At 46.3% G+C, this 20,746-nt stretch overlaps 1 protein-coding gene across 1 annotated transcript in view; it reads right to left on the reverse strand.

Moving 5' to 3' along the window:
* LOC122544164 (carcinoembryonic antigen-related cell adhesion molecule 6-like) overlaps positions 1-18,956 on the reverse strand; it is a 45,504-nt gene extending 26,548 nt beyond the window's left edge. Inside the window, exons 1-2 of the mRNA XM_043683199.1 lie at positions 18,647-18,956; positions 5,633-5,749 (exon numbers count right to left, since the gene is read on the reverse strand). Of these exons, the coding sequence (XP_043539134.1) occupies positions 5,633-5,749; positions 18,647-18,698 (169 nt within the window). The 5' untranslated portion in view covers positions 18,699-18,956. The remainder of the gene's footprint in view (positions 1-5,632; positions 5,750-18,646) is intronic.
* Between the last annotated feature and the right edge of the window lie 1,790 nt (positions 18,957-20,746).

The raw sequence follows: 20,746 nt of genomic DNA on the forward strand, positions 1-20,746 counted from the left end.
GAGAGTTTAGTTGGATGGGGTTGGTGGGAGCAGATGTCGTCGCTGCCTAGTTTCCTGAACGGGGAGCAGACTTAACAGAAAACTCTGAGCCCCAGAAGAATGGCATTGAATCAATTAACCGAATAATCGTTTATCTGCACAAAAATAGTGCCCACCCACGCTGCCTAGTTTCCTGAACGGGGAGCAGACTTAACAGAAAACTCTGAGCCCCAGAAGAATGGCATTGAATCAATTAACCGAATAATCGTTTATCTGCACAAAAATAGTGCCCACCCATCTCATTCGGATAATCGACAGCACTGCAGCAATTCAACAAAAATCCTCAGACAGCACCATTTAAAGCCAGAGTACGTCCATCAAGAAGGACAAGAGTAGCAAATATATGGGAACCCCACCACCTTCAAGTTCCCCTCCACTCACCATCCTGACTTGGAAATATGTCGCCGTTCCTTCACAGTCACTGGGTCAAAATCCTGCATTCGGATAATCGACAGCACTGCAGCAATTCACCAAAAATCCTCAGACAGCACCATCCAAAGCCATCAAGAAGGACAAGAGCAGCAAATATATGGGAACCCCACCACCTTCAAGTTCCCCTCCACTCACCATCCTGACTTGGAAATATGTCGCCGTTCCTTCACTGTCACTGGGTCAAAATCCTGGAATCCCCTCCCTCAGGCCATTGTGGGTCTACCCTACAGCACATGGACTGCAGCGGTTCAGGAAGGCAGCTCACCCCCCCCCCCCCGCCCCACCTTCTCAAGGGAGCAACTAGGGACAGGGTAATAAATGTTGGGCCCAGCCAGGGACGCCCACGTCCCACAAATGGATAAATTTTACAAAACATAATCTGAACTATCAACAATTCTTTCTCCCGCAGCCTGCCAACATTGCACAAATGCTGCCCCCTACACACTTCAAGTGAGTTCTGATGAAGAGTGACCTGGACTCGAAACATTAGCTTGCTCTCTCTCTCTCTCTCTACAGATGCTGCCTGACCCGCTGTGATTTCCAGCATTTTCTGCTTCCAATTCCCAATGAGCAGGGACACCAGAACCAGGCAGTCACAGTCTAAGTCCTATGTTCTATCCAAATCGTTGACCCTGTTGATCTTTTCTGCTGTTTGGCCCTGTTGCAGCTTAATCAGGTCAACATTTCACTTTTAATATGGTGAAGCCAGGGAGCTATAATCTGGTGAGCCTAACATCAGCGGTGGGTAAGTTGTTGGAGGGCTTTCTGCGGGACAGGATTTGGAAAGGCAAGGACTGATTAGGGATGGCCAGCATGGCTCTGTGCGTGGGAAATTGTGTCTGTCACAAAGCCGGAACTTTTTTTAAAAAAAATGCTGTTCCTTTTCTTAAGGATACGAGGCCCTTGGTTTTTTTCAGAGGGGTTGTAAAACTGCCCCAGGCTCCGAATCGACTGAAATGCGGCAGAGGTGAAAAGGGTGTTGTAAGGCCTTTTGTCTATAGTAAACAGATGAGACTTTAGGGTAAAGCTTTTATGGTTCAGAAGTAACCTGTATTACATAAGGGGAGTATTCAGTACTGGAAGCTGAATTCTGCTTTTTAGTCAGTTGCAACAGAGGCTCTAGGGGAGAAGTCTAGTACTCGCTCTCTCTCTCTCTCTCTCCTTCTGCCCTTCCAATCTCAACCTGTAAACCCCTGTTTCATTTTTACTCTGTGTCTAAGGGGTTTGTCTATTGGGACTGTTGTATATTTTCAGAACAGCACAATTAAGTCTAGTTTGGATCGACTAAGTTCTGTGGGTATTCTCTGTTCTGTTCTTTGTGTTTCGTTCCATAATTTTGTGAATAAATACTTGTCTGTTTTAAAACCTGATAGTCAACCTGGCTAACTTACTCCGGGTAATTTTCACTGTACAATTTCTGAAACAAATAGCAACATTAAGATTGCTTTGAATGGTCTGGATTAGTGGTGCTGGAAGAGCACAGCAGTTCAGGCAGCATCCAAGGAGCTTCGAAATCAACATTTCGGGCAAAAGCCCTTCATCAGGAATAAATGGGCTGGCCTAGTCCACAACACGTCTGACAAATTTGACTGAAGTTTTTGAAGAACTGGCCAAGTGGTAGACACATGCACGGACTTTAGCTAGGGCTTTGACAAGGTTCCACTTGGAAGACTGCTTAGTAAGTTTGGATAACATGGGATTTAGGGAGAGCTAGTCAATTGGTTACAAAATCTTCTTGTCAGTAGGAGACAGAGTGTCTTAGTATTCAGACCAGAGGCCTGTGACCAATGATGTGCCATGAGGATCGGTACTGGGTCGACTGTTGTTCATTATTTAAAGAAACTATTTGGATGAGAATATTGGAGACGTGGTTCATGAGTTTGTACCTCACACTAAAACTGGTGGATTGTTAAGCAGTGAAGAAAATTATTTAAGATTACAACAAGATCTTGATTAATAGGTATGAGGAATAGCAGGGTGGAGTTGAATTCAGATGAATGTGAAGTGTTGCATTTTGGTCAGAGAAGCCAGGGCAGGACTTACACAGTTAATGGGGAGTGCTGTCAAACAGAGACCTGGGGAGGGGCAAGTACCTTGTTCCTTGAAAGTGGTGAAGAAGACATTTGGTACGCTTGCATTTCTCCATGAGAAGATTGAACACAGGAGTTGGGACGTCATGCTACGGCTGTACAAGACTTTGGTAAGGCCACATTTGGAGTCCTGCATAGAGTTCTGGTCACCCTGCTACAGGAAAGGCGTTATTAAGCTGGAAAGGGTGCAAACCATTTACAAGGATGTTACCGAGACTAAAGGGTTCGAGTATAAGGAGAGGCTGGATAGGCTGGGGCTTTTGTCCCTGGAGCGTCGGAGGTTGAGGGGTGACCTTTATAAAATCATGAGGGGCATGGATTTGGTGAATAGACAAGATCCTTTCGCCAGTGTGGGAAAGTCCAAAGCTAGGAGGCATTGGTTTAAGGTGAGAGGGGAAAGATTTAAAAGGGACTTGAGGGGCAATCTTTTCACACAAAGGGTGTGGGAGTATGCATCGAGCTGACAGAGGAAGTGGTAGAGGTGGGTACACTTACAACATTTAAACAACATTTGGACAGGTACACGGTTAGGAGAGGAGCAGAAAAGTGACACGAGTTCAGTTTAGGAAACCTGGTTGGCCCGGACGAGTTAGGCCAAATGTGCTGTACGACTCTATAATTCCATCTGGTGTTGCTCCTGGAATACCCAGGTAATAATCTTCATTGAACCAGCATCAATTTCCTGGCTTGATCGCAACCATAGAGGGCCAGGAGGTGACAGGTAGTGGCTGAATGCAGTTCTGAACACAGCAAACAGCCCTCAACTCATGAAGCGAGAGGGCATCATCTGCAGAGTGTCAAGTGATCGTCGATGTGATCAGAATATGTGGGAAAGAAATTCCCACAGCCAGCACCAGCCTGTGTATATATACAATGTTTCTGATTGATATGACAATGCATTGAGGTAACATTGCACATGTGTGACACGTTTCTGACTGACTTCACCATTGTAGTACTATTACAGAATATAGAACATTCCAGCGCAGTACAGGCCCTTCGGCCCTCGATGTTGCGCCGATCTATGGAACCCATCTGAAGCCCATCTAACCTACACTGTTCCAAGAAGATTGCAGGTTAGAAAGGCAGTGCTGAATTCGATGGATTTGACGGAGACAAGATGGGGGGAGGGGAAATGAGGAAACTGGTGAAATCCGAGTTCATCCCTTGTGGTTGGAGGGCTCCTAGGCGGAAGATGAGGCGTTCGTCCTCCAGCCGTCTGAACCCATCTGAAGCCCATCTAACCTACACTGTTCCATTTTCATCCATATGTTTATTCAATAACAATTTAAATGCTCTTAACATTGGCGAGTCTTCTCCTGTTGCAGGCAGGGCCTTCCATGCCCCTACTACTCTCTGAGTGAAGAAACTACCTCTGACATCTGTCCTATATCTATCACCCCTCAAGTTAAAGCCATGTCCCCTTATGCTAGCCATCACCATCCGAGGAAAAAGGCTCTCCCTGTCTACCCTATCTAATCCCCAGATGATCTTATATGTCTCTACTAAGACACCTCCCAACCTTCTTCTCTCTAACAAAAATAGCCTCAAGCCCCTCAGCCTTTCCTCATGAGACCTTCCCTCCATACCAGGCAACATCCTAGTATATCTCCTCTGAACCTTTTCTGAAGCTTCCACATCCTTTCTAGAATGTGGTGACAAGAACGATATGTAAAACCCCAAGTGTGGCCGCGCGAGAGCTTTGTACAGCTGCAGTATGACCTCATAGCTCCGCAACTCAATCCCTCTACCAATAAAAGCTCACACACCATTCGTAACAAACCCAATCAACCTGGGTGGCAACTTTCAGGGATCCATACACGTGGATGCCAATATCTCTCTCTGCTCATCTACGCTACCAGGAATCTTACCATTAGCCCAGTACTCTTCATTCCTTTTGCTCCATCCATATCACATATGTCTACAATGTTTCCTACTGACGTCACCATGCATTGTAGTGTCATCACACACATGCACACTGTTTCTGACTGATGTCACCATGTATTGTAGTGTCATCACACACATGCACACTGTTTATGATGACTGCACTGTGCATCATGGTACAATCACTCATCTACACTGTTTCTCACTGACTTCACCGTGCATTGTAGTACCATCACACACATGCACACTGTTTCTGACTGACTTCACCATGCATTGTAGTACCATCACACACATGCACACTGTTTCTGACTGACTTCACCATGCATTGTAGTACCATCACACACATGTACACTGTTTCTGACTGACTTCACCATGCATCATGATACAATCACACATCTACACTGTTTCTGACTGACTTCACCATGCATCATGGTACAATCACACATCTACACTGTTTCTGACTGACTTCACCATGCATCATGGTACAATCACACACATCTACACTGTTTCTGACTGACATCACCATGCATTGTTGTCCCATCACACACATGTACACTGTTTCTGACTGACTTCACCATGCATCATGGTACAATCACACATCTACACTGTTTCTGACTGACTTCACCATGTATTGTAGTACCATCACATGTGTACTCAGCAAGGCCTCTGTCATCCAACAGCTACAGCCTGATGGTCACTGTTGCTGGCCTGGCACCTGTATTTGGACCCTCATGAATAATTTGTTCTCTGTTACCCCAAAATATCAGAGACTTCCACAACAGGGATCTGTTAGATTAGATTACTTACTTACAGTGTGGAAACCGGCCCTTCAGACCAACATATCCACACCGAAGAGCAACCCACCCAGACTCATTCCCCTACATTTACCCCTTCACCTAACACTACAGGCAATTTAGCCTGGCCCATTCACCCTAACCTGCACATCTTTGTGATGTGGGAGGAAACCGGAGCAAACCCACACAGACACGGGGAGAACGTGCAAACTCCACACAGACAGTCGCCAGAGGCTGGATGAACCCGGGTTTCTGGCGCTGTGAGGCAGCAGTGCTAACCACTGTGCCACCGTGCCGCCCATAAGGAAGACGTCACAGGGCAACTTAGCTCGGTCTCCATAATCAGACCTTGGAGAGCTGCAGTCGAATCAGCCCACACAAGGGTATTGTACTTACCCAAATCCCCATCTCCGCTGCCTACCATAGGCATCAGCTCCGCTGAAAGAGAAGTGTTGACCCTGACAGTCACAGGTATCAGACTGTCTCGTAGCTCAAGTGAAGAGACATACAGCTCTGCCAAGGAAACAAGATATCATTAAAGAAGACAGTGAAATATGAGACAATATAAAGTGACAGTCCTTTCGTTGTCCTTCAGAATCCCATGGTACCTTCTTTCGCCAGCTGCAACAACAAACAATTTGAGAAAGTGAAACTTACTAACGGTCATTAATAAGTAGACAATTATTAGAACCCAAGCCAAACCATGTGACAGTTCATCCATTCTAATACTGAGAAAGCTTCAGGATTCGTTGCAACCACTTTCATAGCTGGTTCCCACAGTTGCAATGCTATTTGGACAAATTACTGTTCACGTTTGCACCCAAACTGCCTGGATGCTCATCTCTTGTGTCAGAACCTGCCAGGCCACTGACCAATTGTTGCATGAAGTGAAAATCTGATGTACATCATTCCCTTGAAATTGATGTCATTTCTGAATCCCATGCCTGTACAGTTAAAAATGCAGATCAAGAGATTCTTATTTGCAGTTATATGTTCTTCCTTAGTCGAAATGTGTGGTGCTGGAAAAAGCACAGCAGGTCAGGCAACATCAGAGGAGCAGGAGATTTGACGTTTCGGGCAGAAGTCCTTCATCGGAATGTGGAGGGGTAAGGGGGCTGAGAGATAAATAGGAGGGTGAAAGGGGGGAGGTGGGTGGGATGGTGATAGGTGGATGTAGGTGGGAGGTGATTGTGATAGATCGGTGGGGAGGATGGAGCAGATAGTTGGGAAGGAAGATGGACAGGTCAAGACAGCAGTGCCAATTTGGGGGCTTGGATCCGGGATGAGGTGGAGGGAGGTCCGATTTTGAAACTGGTGAAGTTGATGCTGACGCCCAGGGATGGGAGAGTCCTGAGGCGGAAGATGAGGCGTTCTTCCTCCAGACATCAGGCGGCTAGGATTTAGCAATGGAGGAGGCCCAGGACTTGGCAGAGTGGGAAGGGGGAGTTGAAGTGGCCAGCCACAGGGCAGTGGGATTGCTGGGTGCATGTGTCACAGAGATGGTCCCTGAAAAATTCCACATGTTGGCGTCCTGTCTCCCCATCAAGAGCAACAGACACAATGGATGAGGTGGATGGATGTGCAGGAAAATCTCTGCCGGGGGTGGAAGGATCCCTTAGGGCCCTGGATGGAGGTGACGAGGGAGGTGTGGGCGCAGGTTTTGTACCTCGTGAAGTGGCAAGGGAAGTTGCCGGTGTGGAAGGTGGGTTGGTAGGAGGGCGTAGACAAGGGAGTCACAGAGGGAATAGTCTCTGCGGAATGCTGATAGGGGTGGGGAGGGAAATGTATTTTTGTTGGTAGGGTTTGACTGTAGGTTGTGGAAATGGCAGAGAATAATGCGTTAAATCCAGAGATTGGTGGAAGGGGAGGACCAGGGGATTCTATCCTTGTTGCAGTTGGAGGGGTGGGGTTCAAGGGCAGAGGCGCGGGAAGTTGGAGGCGATGCGATGGAGGGCATTGTTGACTACATGGAAGGGGAAATTAATGTTCTTGAAATAGCAGGCCATCTGGGATGTCCTGGAGTGGAATTGTTCTTCCTGGGAGCCGGTGCGGCGGAGGCGGAGGAATTGGGAATAACGGATCGCATTTTTAGAGGAGCAGGAGTGCGGGAGGAAGTGCAGAGAAGGTCGCTGTGGGAGTCGGTGGGTTTGAAATAGACGACTGTGTTGATGACCGGTTACCAGAGATGGAGATGGAGAGGTCCGGGAAGGGGAGGGAAGTGCCCGAGATGACCCATGTGAACTTGAGGTCAGGCTGGAAGGTGTTGGCAAAGTTGATGAGCTGTTCAACCTCCTCATGAGAGCACGAGGTGGTGCCAAGGCAGTCATTGGTGTAACAGAGGAAAAGGTGGGAGATGGTACTGATGTAACTGTAGTAGAAGGACATTGAAAAGTGTGGCGCTGGAAAAAGCACAGAAGGCCAGGCTCTTTAGGCCACATGGATTAATGTCTTACATAGTTTAGTGTGGTAGAAATCATGGAACTGCTCAGGACTGTAACCTTTAACCTTTGTAACCTTTGTAACCTTTGGAAGCTTTGAATATGAGCAGTTGGGCTTTTGACATCATTTTCAGAACGGATTTAAGACAATGCAAATCATTCTGAGGTGATCCACTTGGAAAGAAGGAGCAAGAAAGACTTAAAAGAGACCTAAGGGGCAACTTTTTTTCACACAGAGGGTGGTGTGTGTATGGAATGAGCTACCAGAGGAAGTGGTGGAAGCTGGTACAATTACAGCATTTAAAAGGCACCGGGTTGGGAATATGAATAGGAATGGTTTAGAGGGATATCCTGTTCATTCGTGATGAAGGGCTTTTGCCTGTAACATTGATTTTCCTGCTCCTCAGATTCTGCCTGACCTGCCGTGCTTTTTCCAGCTCTAATCTCGACTCTGACCTCCAGTATCTGCAGTCCTCACCTTTTCCTTCGAGGGATATCCACCAAATGCTGACAAATGGGACTAGATTAATTTAGGATATCTGATCAGCATGGGTGATTTGGGCCGAAGGGTCTGTTTACATCTCTATGGCTCCATGATTAAGACAAGGGAGTGCTCAATGAATGGCAGGACATTGAGAAACTCAAAGGAACACAGGAATCTTGGGGGCCCTTGTCCACAGATCCCAGTAGGTGGCAGCACAACTTAAGAAGGTGTTTAGGAAGGGTTGCTTTTGTCAGTCATGGCACAGATTATTTGCACAGGGAGGTCATGTTGGAGCAACACAGCCCTTTGGTTAGGTTACAGCTGTGTGCAGTTGTGGTCCCCACATCATTGGAAGGATATGATTGCAGTGGAGGGGGGTGCAGGGGAGGTGCTCCAGGGTGTTGCCTGGGGTGGACTATTTCACCAAGGAAGAGAGGCTGGATAAGATTGGGTTGTTTTCCTTGGAGCTGAGAAGTCTGAGACTGGTCTGGATAGAAGATTACAAGGGGGATGGGCAGGGTGGATAGAAGGCAGCTGTCCCTCTTCGTCAAAGGGGGCATAATTTGATTTGATTTGATTTATTATTGTCGCACGTACCAAGGTACAGCGAGAAATGGTGTCCAATTTGCTTTACAGACAGATCATACTGTACAAGTGCATCAGGGTAAGAGAACAAAGTGCAGGAGACAGCCTTAGAGCTGCTGAGAAGGAGCAGAGGGAGATCAATATTAACATTAATGAGGTCTGTGCAAAAAGTCTGATCATTGTAAAGTGAAAGGCAGGAGGTATAGAAGGTATTTGAGGGAAACCTTTTTTACCCAGAAGGTGATTGGGGGATCTGGAAAGCACTGCTTGGGAGGGTAGTTGAGGAAGGAACCCTCACAACCATTAAAAAGGACTTGGTTGAGCAAGACAGTGTCAGAATATTCAAGGTTATGGACCAAGTGATGGAAAGTGGGCCGAATGTAGGTAGTAGTATATTCGATGGGCTGAAGGACCTCATCTGTACAGGTCGTTCTGCTGTAAAGCATGTTTCATTAATACGAATTCACTATAACAAGATTGACAAATTGGGACACTGTTTCTATAGAGGGAAGTTTTAAAGCCTGCATTGTTTAGAATGAGATCCTGGCTCTATTAGTTTAACTGGTGTTGCGATTTCCATATAACACGAGAATGGACATGCCGCATTATAGCAGAACCGACTGTACTGTACAATTCTACAATTCAATGATAATATAACTGGCCCAATCATATCCTTCCTCTGGCAATAAGAGGTGTCGATCACAGGCTGGGAATCCTATAGCGTTTCTTGCCTCCCCAAAGCTCTCATCTGGCTCAAGTCACGGAAATAACCCTCATTTGCCTCCCGAGTATTTGCAGTAGAGAAGGAGGCCATTCAGGCCATCACGAGTGCACCAGTCAAAAAACAATCCAATTGCACTCATCTCATTCTCCAGCCTTTGACCTATGGAGGCATTTGCAACACTAAAAACGTTTCACAAGGATGTCACCAGGATCGGATGGTTTGAGTTATCAGGAGAGGCCGGATTAGCTGGGACCTTTTTCACTGGAGTGTAAGAGGTTGATTAGATTAGATTACTTACAGTGTGGAAACAGGCCCTTCGGCCCAACAAGTCCACACTGACCCGCCGAAGCGCAACCCACCCATACCCCTACATTTACCCCTTTTAACCTAACACTACGGGCAATTCAGCGTGGCCAATTCACCTGACCTGCACATCTTTGGAGTGTGGGAGGAAACCGGAGCACCCGGAGGAAACCCACACAGACACGGGGGAGAATGTGCAAACTCCACACAGTCAGTCGCCTGAGTCGGGAATTGAACCCGGGTCTCTGGCGCTGCGAGGCAGCAGTGCTAACCACTGTGCCACCGTGCCGCCCACAGTTGAGGGGTGCCCTTGTAGAGGCTTATAAAGTCATGAGGGGCACAGGTCAGGTGAATAGCCAAAGTCTTTCCCCTAGGCTGGGGGAGTTCAAAACCAGTGGGCATGATTTAAAGCTGAGAGGGACCTGAGGGACGACTTTTTCACACAGTGTGGCAAGTGTAGAATGAACCGTCAAAGGAATTGGTAGATGCAGGTACAGTTGCAACACGTAAAAAGACATTTGGATAAGAACATGAATAGGAAAGGTTGAGAGAGATATGGGCCAAATGCAAGTGAATGGCATTTGTTTAGTCTGGGAAACATGGTCAGCATGGATGGGTTGGAGCAAACGAAAGAGTCTATTTCCACACTGTATGACTCTATGACTTTATGACCCAACTGACTATCTGGGCACAGCAGCACATGGCATCTCCATTAGTACCATATTGCCCTATGAGTGCCACCCTGACCTGGAGCTACAGTGACCATCCCCTTTTGGACAAAACCCTCATACCCCCTTTCCTCACAGCTCTGTGGGTGGATTGGCACCACGTGGATGGCATCAGAGTTTACCACCTCCTTCTCGGGGCTGATTAAGGCATGGTGGCAAGCATTGGGTAAGCCACAAAGCGCAAGATTAAAACGGAAAGGGACACTGCTTACCAAAGACTTGCAAAGTGATGGTGGCTGTTCTTGGAGCACTCAAACCTGCAAATTGTGTATTTCCCACGAACCCAAAGTGTCACCGACTTTAGCAGGAGGGATCAATTCGGGAGGAATAACTCAGTGCGTTCAGCGTAATCATTACTTGCCACAGCAATGCCAGGGTACTTTTCCCCACAAAGTTCCAGTTCCCACTGATCACTGTGGATGAGAGCACCATTGGGAAAAATGCATTACCTCTGGCCAACACATCAATCTGCTTGTTTTATGTTGTGCCAGTATGAGAAAGCTGAGGGAAAAGAAGCTTATTAGAGGAAGTCAAGAGAAACAGAGCAACGTTACACAACGTATATGTTTGTAACATTATGATACTGCCATCATTTCATTGGGAAGGCAATGACCACTAAACCTCGTAATCGACAGATCTGAGTAATGTTCTGGGAGCTCAAGTTTGAATCTCACCTAGGAATTTTTTTTTAAAGATCTGGAGTTAGGATTGTAATTGTCAGTTGTCAAAAGTTGTAAGTTGTTGGGGGAAATCCCCATCTGGTTAATGAACAGCCTTTGGGGAAGAAAATTGCTGTCCTCACCTGGTCTGGCCTGCACATGACTCCAGACCAATGACAATGCAGGTTATCTTTCTGGTCAGTTAGGAATGGGCTATAAAAGTTGGCCTAGCCAGCAACACCCAAAGCACAAAGAACAAAGAAAATTTACAGCCCAGAAACAGGCCCTTCGGCCCTCCAAGCCTGAGCCGATCCAAATCCACTGTCTAAACCTGTCGCCCAATTCCTTAGCATCTGTATCCCTCTGCTCCCCACTTACTCATGTATCTGTCCAGATGCATCTTAAATGAATCTACCGTACCTGCCTCTACCAGCTCTGCTGGCAACACGTTCCAGACACCTACCACCCTCTGTGTGTAAAGTACTTACCGCGTGTATCCCCCTTAAACTTTTCACCTCTCACCTTGGATGCGTGACCTCTCGTTATTGAATCCCTTACCCTGGGGAAAAAGCTTATCTCTATCCACCCTGTCTATACCCTTCATGATATTGTAAACCCCAATCAGGTCCCCTCTCAATCTCTTTTTGTCTAATGAAAACAAACCCAACCTATTCAACCTCTCTTCATAGCTAGCACCTTCCATACCGGGCAACATCCCTGTTAACCTTCTCTGCACCCTCTCCAAAGCGTCCACATCCTTTTGGTAAGAAGTACCCTGACCTTTTTTGGTACCCTCTCCAAAGCATCCACATCCCATGAATAAAGATAATCAGAAATAATGATGTTCGTTCATTGTCACTTGGTATCCTGTCCCTTCAGACATCGAAACGCAATAGCGTTTCCTCACTTGCTGATATTAATAAGTGAACAGCTACCACAGGTATATAGCTTTCTCACTCCCAGGACAGTGCCTTGCCAGTCCTTCAGTCACTGACAGTCCTTTCTGTTGCCCAGAGTGCTGTGGAAGGGAATGGGTTAATGCTGAAGGCTGCATTGATCTCTGCTGTATCTGATGCTGGAGGTAAGGACTTGGGTATAGAGAAAAGAGAGAGCAACTGGTGGGTTGAAAACCGATAAGCGGGTCCATACAGACTTAACCATACTTCAGGCTGTAACTTGGATTTGAATCATTCTCATACAATAAATACATTGTCTTCTCTTTTAGTACCAGAAATGAATTCGACCTTTAGACCCCATCAAGCAAAGGGAATGTTGACACCACATGACCACCAACTGGTAGATGGTAGCAATTGGTATCGGGGGACACAGAGCAGCTCAACATAGAAAATAGGAGAAGGAGGCGAGAATTGGAGCTTGAGTAGGCTATTCATAGCATCCCTACAGTGTGGAAACAGGTCATTTGGCCCAACAAGTCCATACCCAGCCTCAGAAGAGTAACCCACTCCTCCTACTCCAGATTTACAAGGATGTTGCCAGGGTTGAAGGATTTGAGCTATAGGGAGAGGCTGAACAGGTTGGGGCTGTTTTCCCTGGAGCGTCGGAGGCTGAAGGATGACCTTATAGAGGCTTACAAAATTATGAGGGGTATGGATAGGGTAAATAGACAAAGTCTTTTCCCTGGGGTCGGGGAGTCCAGAACTCGAGGGCACAGGTTTAGGGTGAGAGGGGAAAGATATAAAAGAGACCTAAGGGGCAACTTTTTCATGCAGAGGGTGGTACGTGTATGGAATGAGCTGCTAGAGGAAATGGTGGAGGCTGATACAATTGCAACATTTAAGAGGCATTTGGAAGGGTATATGAATAGGAAGGGTTTGGAGGGATACGGGCCGGGTGCTGGCAGGTGGAATTAGATGGGGTTGGGATATCAGGTCGACATGGACGGGTTGGACCGAAGGGTCTGTTTCCATGCTGTACATCTCTATGACTCTATGACTAATGCACCTAATCTACACAGCCCTGAACACTATGGGGAATTTAGCATGGCTAATTCACCTAACCTGCACATCTTTGGACTGTGGGAGGAAACCCACACAGACACGGGGCGAATATGCAAACTCCATGCAGTTGCCCAAGGCTGGAATTGAACTCAGGTCCCTGGTACTGCAAGGCAGCAGTGCTAACCAATGAGCCACTATGCTGCCCATATTAGATCCTTCAAACATGCTCTGCAATTCAATATGATCATGACTGATCATCCAACTCAATCCCCTAATTCCGCTTTCTCCACTTGAGCCTCTTAATCTGAAGGATTTTTTCGCTGGAGCATAAGAGGCTGAGAGATGACCTTGTAAAGGTTTATAAAAGTGACCTTTATAAGGTGGCACGGTGGCTCAGTGGTTAGCACTGCTACCTCACAGCACCAGAGACCTGGTTCAATTCCTAACTCGGGCAGCTGTCTGTGTGGCGCTTACACATTTGCCCCATGTCTACCTGAGTTTCCGCCCACAATCTAAACGTGTGCAGGTTAGGTGAATTGGCCATGCTAAATTACCCATAGTGTTCAGGGATGTGTAGGTTAAGTGCATTGGTCAGGGGTTAATTTGGAGTCATAGGGTAGGGGACTGGGTCTGGCTGGGATTTTCTTCATAAGGTCAGTGTGAACGTGTTGAGGCCCGAATAGCCTGTTTCCAAACTGTAGGGACTGTATAATGAGGGATATAGATAAGGTGAATGGGAGGAGTTGTTTCCCTGGGGTGAGGGCTTTCAAGATGAGCAGCATATTTTTAAAATGAAAGAAAAAAGATTTTAAAAAGACACGATGGGTAATTTTGTTTACACACAGTAGTGGATGCAGATACAGTTATACATTTGAGAGACATTTGGATGAATTAATGAATAAGAAATGTTTGGAGGGATATCGATCAAGTGCTGGCAGGTGGGACTAGTTCAGCTTGGGACTGTGGTTGGCATGGACAGGTTGGACCGAAGGACCTGTTTCCGTACTGTACGACTCTAGACTCCATAGCTATACCGAAATTCATCTTGAAAACATTCACTGTCTTGGCCTCAAGCACTATCTGTGGCAGAGAATTCCACAGGCTCACCCACACGATGGGTGAAGCAACTTCTCCTTATCTCAGTCCAATACGGTCTACCCCAGATCCTTAAACTGTGAGCTGAAAATGTGTTGCTGGAAAAGCGCAGCAGGTCAGGCAGCATCCAAGGAACAGGAGAATCGACGTTTCGGGCATAAGCCCTTCTTCAGGAATGAGGAAAGTGTGTCCAGCAGGCTAAGATAAAAGGTAGGGAGAGGTAGCCCTTTCCTCATTCCTGAAGAAGGGCTTATGCCCGATACGTCGATTCTCCTGCTCCTTGGATGCTGCCTGACCTGCTGCGCTTTTCCAGCAACACATTTTCAGCTCTGATCTCCAGCATCTGCAGCCCTCACTTTCTCCTTAAACTGTGAGCCCTAGTTTTGCAGTAATTATTCAGTTAATTATTTTACTTGATAAACATTTTTCAAATCATGAACTAACACGCATTGCATTGAGTACTGCTCACTCGACCTGGAGATTGTCAGGGAGCGGGGAATCTGAAAGGAAAATCGGACAGAATACAAAAGCAAAGCTGGTTATGGCAAAGATGCAAATCAAAGTGGAAAGCAGCAGAAATAAATCCTGGACTCAACCGGGGCCAATTTGCAGAATTGTGTCAGAACGGCCAAGTTAAAATCATTCTCTCGCAATAAGATATGAGAATGGAAGATGCGACAGGAAGCAAAAAGATGAAATAATTGTCAGGACAAGCACAGTGCTGTAACATGATGAATGTTAGGAACTGAATATGAAAGGATATTCAGCATCTAGGAAGGACAAACGAGAGAACAAAGCTGGAGAGGGTGGGGTGCTGCTGATAGGAAAGGGTGGAATCAGTATATCAGTAATCATGGTTTTTGTGACACAATGGCAGTGGCCCTACCTCTGAACCAGAAGGCCTGGATTCAAGACCGACTTGAAACTGATGGAGGATTGGAGTCACACAGTGTGAAAATGGACTCGATGGTCCAAGTTATCCATGCCAACTAGGTATCCTAAAGTGAACACGTCCCATTCATCTGTGTGTTTGGCCCGTATCTCTCATTTTCCTATTCATTAAAAGTGTGAATCAAGAAAAATATCAGCCTTCACTATGGGCTGGACAGACAGTTGCTGTGTGGGTCCTTGTGGCACACTGGTAATATCACTATGTCTGAGTCCAAAGGCTCCAGGTTCAAGTCCCACCTGCTCCAAAGGTGACAAGATTGAATAGAAATCTCGATAAGTGACAGAGAAAGGGCAATGACAGTGTCTTTGCCTTCAAGTTCGATGTGTTGCAGGGGTGTTTACCCACAATGGTTGATTGTGGGGAGGAAAGTGTCTGTATGTACAGTTGATTCCTATTTGGAGCAACGAGGGAGCAGTTCCGGCAGAAAAGTCATATTGGATTCAAAACATGAGCTCAATCACTCTCACCACAGATGCTACCAAATCTACTGAGATTCTCCTGCACTGTCTGTTTTTATATCCAGCATCCGCACTATTTTGCTTTGGATGGAAGTTAGACTGACTGGCTTGCAATTATCTGGTCAGTCTTGTTAGGGACCTGACCCCCTCAAAACATTAAGAAGATAGCCCAGACCCAAATTTTCATAGTTTCTTAAAATTATATTCCCTACAGTGTGGAAACAGACCCTTTGGCCCAACAGGTCTACGAAGACCCTCCAAAGAGTAACCCAGACGCATTCCCCTACATTTACCCCTGACTACTGGACCTAGACAACATATCCCCGATGGCTATGGGACAATTTAGCACGGCCAATTCACCCTAACCTACACATCCCTGGGCACTATGGGACAAATTAGCATGGCCAATCCACCCTAACCTACACATCCCTGGGCACTATGGGACAACTTAGCATGGCCAATCCGCCCTAACCTGCACATCCCTGGACACTTTGGGACAACTTAGCATGGCCAATCCACCCTAACCTGCACATCTTTGGATTGTGGGACGAAACCAGAGCATCCAGAGGAAACCCACACAGACACAGGGGGAATGTGCAAACTCCACACAGACAGTTGCCCCGAGGCTGGAATCGAACCCAGGTCCCTGGTGCTGTGAGGCAGTAGGGTTAACCACTGAGTCACTGTGTTGCCTTAGCTGTTCTGGCAGATGTAAGGTGAATATCCCAGGAATGATGCAGCTGGTCAAACCACATGGCTTCCAGTAAAACAGAGTGTATTTACACACCAGCGAATGGAACTCAAACAAAAGATTGTTTTGTTTTGGGATGGCACAGTGGGTTAGCACTACTGCCTCACCGCGCCAGAGACCCGGGTTCAATTCCAGCCTGGGGTGACTGTCTGTGTGGTGTTTGCACATTCTCCCCGTGTCTGCGTGGGTTTCCTCTGGGTGCTCCGGTTTCCTCCCACAGTCCAAAGATGCGTAGGTCGGGTGAATTGGCCATAGTGTTAGGTGCATTAATCAGAGGGAGATGGGTCTGGGTGGGTTGCTCTTCGGAGGGTCATAGTCATAGAGATGTACAGCACAGAAACAGGCCCTTCGGTCCAACCCGTCCATGCTGACCAGATATCCCAACCCAATCAAGTCCCACCTGCCAGCACCCGGCCCATATCCCTCCAAACCCTTCCTATTCATATACCCATCCAAATGCCTCTTAAGTGTTGCAATTGTACCAGCCCCCACCACTGTGTGGACGTGTTGGGCTGAAGGGCCTGTTTCCACACTATAGGGAGTCTAATCTAATCTAACAAACAGAATTTAGAAAACAGTCATTTGAAAACCTAACTGACTCACTCGCAACTTAATGATGCCACTCCAATTTCCTGCAACATCCCCATAAACACAACCCCTTGGAAAAAAGGTGAATTCAAACCCAAGTTCTTACAAGAGAATGTCAGAGAGAGAGAGAGAGACAGAGACAGATGATTTTCCAGGAATCATTTTTGAAGCATGGGACCTCTTTTCACTGTAGCTGCTTCCCTGTTCCCAGCAGTTTCTAACTGCTAAAACTAAACTAAACTAGGAAAAAAAATCCCTGGACTGGGAGAACTGGCCACTCCCCTTTTATTGTACAACTGTTTAAAAAAAACATCTAAGAGCCTCTTCCCTGATTGTTGCCTTAGGCAGTATCTGTTAGGTCCGTTACCCCAGACAAATCAGAACCTCTGCCTTTTACAACCCCACTTGAAAAAAAAAACAAGGGCAAAGTAACTTGTAAAAGGAGCAGCATTGTCACACTCCCTTGTTAAACGAAGGTACAACATTGGTAATTTCTTTTTTGATGGGGCTAGCATGGGGAAATCGTGTGCTCTGTGAAATGGGTTACCCCCTCGCTTCAAGGCTTTTTTTTTTGCATTCTCTTGGATCTTACCCCTTCACCAATTCCCATTACGACTCCGAAGGGTGGTAGAGGAGAAGCTTTTTACCAAAGATGTGCAGAGTGATGGTGGCTGCTGTCTGACTGCTCCCTTGTGGAAGCACATAAACTGTGAACTGTGTACTTCCCCGCTGTTGTGCTGCGTGGCCCACTTCAGCAGGAAGGATCCCTGAAGGAGGACTAACTCCACACGCTCCCTGTAATCGATACCTGGTGCCACGGTGAACCTGATCCACATCAGGATGCTTTTCTCCCTGAAGTTCCAGCTCCCAGTGCTCATCAGAGCTGATGGTTCCACTGGGAAAAACACATCGCCTTGAACTCTCACGTCTATCTGCCTCTTTCCTACCTGGCTTGGTAAGTCTTGGCGATAAGAACATAGAACATAGGACAGTCCAGCACAGTACAGGCCCTTCAGTCCTTGATATTGTGCCGACCCTTTATCCTACACTAAGATCTAACTGGCCTACATACCCTCCATTTTACCATCTATGTGTCTATCTAAGAGTCGCTTAAATGTCCCTAATGTCTCTGACTCGACTACCACTGCTGGGCAGTGCATTCCACACACCCAACACTCTGCGTAAAGAATCTACCTCTGACATCTCCTCCAAACCTTCCTCCAATCACGTTAAAATTATGTCCCCTCGTGATAGTGATTTCTGCCTGAGGAAAAAAATCTCTGAATATTCCCTTTCAACATCGTGTCCACCTCTATCGCGTCACCTCTCATCCTTCTTCACTCCAATGAGAAAAGCCCTAGCTCCCTCACTTTTTCTTCATAACACAAGCCCTCCAGTACAGGCAGCAGCCTGGGAAATCTCCTCTCGAATGCTTCCAAATCTTTTCGATCATGAGGTGACCAGAACTGAACACAATATTCCAATTGTGGTCTAAACAAGGATCTAGAGAGCTGAGGAAAAGTAAATCGCATCATCATTTCAATAAAGCAGATACAGCTGGTTAAAAATCCACATGGTAAATGGCATTTCTCAATCCTGCATCCAAACCTGACATTCTCTGACAATCTCTCACTGTCTTGTCTCTTCCCATCAAAGGGGAGAAATAACAGGAGGAAATGGTCCTCACCTTGCGTGATCAATAAGCAGACTGCGACCACAGTTATTGGCCATCTCACCATCTTGAGAGGGCAGCTCTGGTGCCTGGGAACACCCGGTGACTGATCCACGTTTTCCAGTGACTGATCCACGTTTTCCAGTCTACTCAACACTTCAAGCAAGTCAGTTTTCAATCCTCAAATGCTCATCGGACCAGGTCCTGCTGGCTTCAGGGGCAATTCATTCCCCAGAATGGGAATTTCAAACAAAAAAAAATCAATTCTTGAAATTGGGAAGGAAAGTCATTTTAACTTCAAAGGCAGTGATCATTCTTCAGAAAATGCTTGTTTCGATCCTCGAAAAGCAAGCTCTGAAATGCATTGCCTGAAGGGCGGTAAGTTTAAAGCAATTGCATAAGAAAGCACTTTAAACAGGAAGAATGTTGTGGTTTTCGAAGGTGGTGGCTTGTTTCGGGTAATGTCACTGAAGCAGTAATTTCACCACCCTACCTAATGCTCTTTACGCAAATCCAAAGACTAGCAAACAGTGAAATCTGAACTCAACAAAAACGACCCTTCCAACTCAGCGAGCGAACTTACATCCAGCACCTCAACCTGAGCTACAAATCTTCTCGAAACTCGCTTGAACTCAATAAACTTTGGAATTAAAAACTAGTCTGGTTGCCACATGACAGGAAGGATGTGGAGACTTTGGAGTGGGTGCAGAAGAAGTCCTTTAGGATGCTGCCTGGATTAGAGGGCATGAGGTATAAAGAGAGGCTAGAAAAACTCTCTTGAGAAGTGGACGCTGAGGGGAGACTTGGTAGAAGTCTATACAATTATGAGGTGCATCAATAGGGTTGACAGTGAGAATCTTTTTTTTGCCCAGAGTTGAAATGTCTAAAACTCGGGGGCATGTATTTAAGGCTGGGGGGGGGGGGGGGATTGTTCAAAGGAGGTGTGAGGGGCAAGTTTTTTTACACAGAGGTGAGAGGTGGCTGGAATGCATGGCATGGGTGGTGATGGAGGCAGATACGATGGGGCATTAAGGGGCTTTTAGATAAGCACGTGAATATTCAAGGGATGGAGGTATATGGACCTAAGGCAGGTCCAAAGGATTGGTTTTAATTCAGTGTCGTGTTCAGCACAGCATTGTGGGCCGAAGGGCCTGTTTCCATGCTGTACAGTTCGATGTTTTATGTTCCAATGTTCATCATATAAATATTATCTGAAAAAAATAATCTGTTTCACTAATGTCTTTTCGGGAAAGGAAATCTGCCTTGCTTGTCTACTCTGGCCTCCATCTGACTCTAGACCAAATGTTATCTGTTTGACTCTCAACTGCCCTCATATCCCTTGAACACATTAAGACTGTAAGACCATAACGCAACAGAAATGGCCCCTCAAGCCTATTCCACCATTTATTAGGATCGTGGTTGATCTCACGTTCCTTATGTCTACTTTCCTGCCCTAACCCTGCAACCTTTGGTTCCCCGAGGGATCAAAACTCTACCTGGCTCAGCCTTAAAAATTCAAAGGAACTCTGTAGCAAAGAGTTGTAAAAACTCACAGCTCTCTGAGAGAAGAAATTCCTCCTCCTCTCAGTCTTGAATTGCGGTCCCTTTATTCAGTGGTTCTGACCTCTGGTCCCAGAATCTCCAATGAGGGTAAACATTCTTTCAGCATTTACCCTAGATCAGTGTTGTAATGACCATCTTCAGTTGCTTCATCAATGAGCCTCTGCTAACATAGGATCAGAATGGTGCCCTGCTCTATGATGTGTACATATTGCTTCAAGCCATTGGGAACTGCACAGTTTCTGACGTTACTGTGCCCACTTGCATTAAGAAAAAGACAACATCCAAGTCCAGATAACATTTGTACGCAAAAGTGCCAAGTACTATTTCCATCAAACTAATAAAACATTCAGTATCAGATCTCTACCCTCCCAATCATCAACTGAAATTTATTTCAAATTTGACATTGATCTGAAATTTAATATTAATCCAGCATTTGACATTGAGATGTAACTGATCTCCCATTTGACATTGATCTGCAATTGATGTGAAATTTCAGTGGGCCAGCTATGTAAACTCTGCGGATGCAAGAATGGGTCAGAAATTCAGCGTTCA

Source organism: Chiloscyllium plagiosum, chromosome 47 (genome assembly GCF_004010195.1).
Source record: "Chiloscyllium plagiosum isolate BGI_BamShark_2017 chromosome 47, ASM401019v2, whole genome shotgun sequence".
Classification (NCBI taxonomy): domain Eukaryota; kingdom Metazoa; phylum Chordata; class Chondrichthyes; order Orectolobiformes; family Hemiscylliidae; genus Chiloscyllium; species Chiloscyllium plagiosum.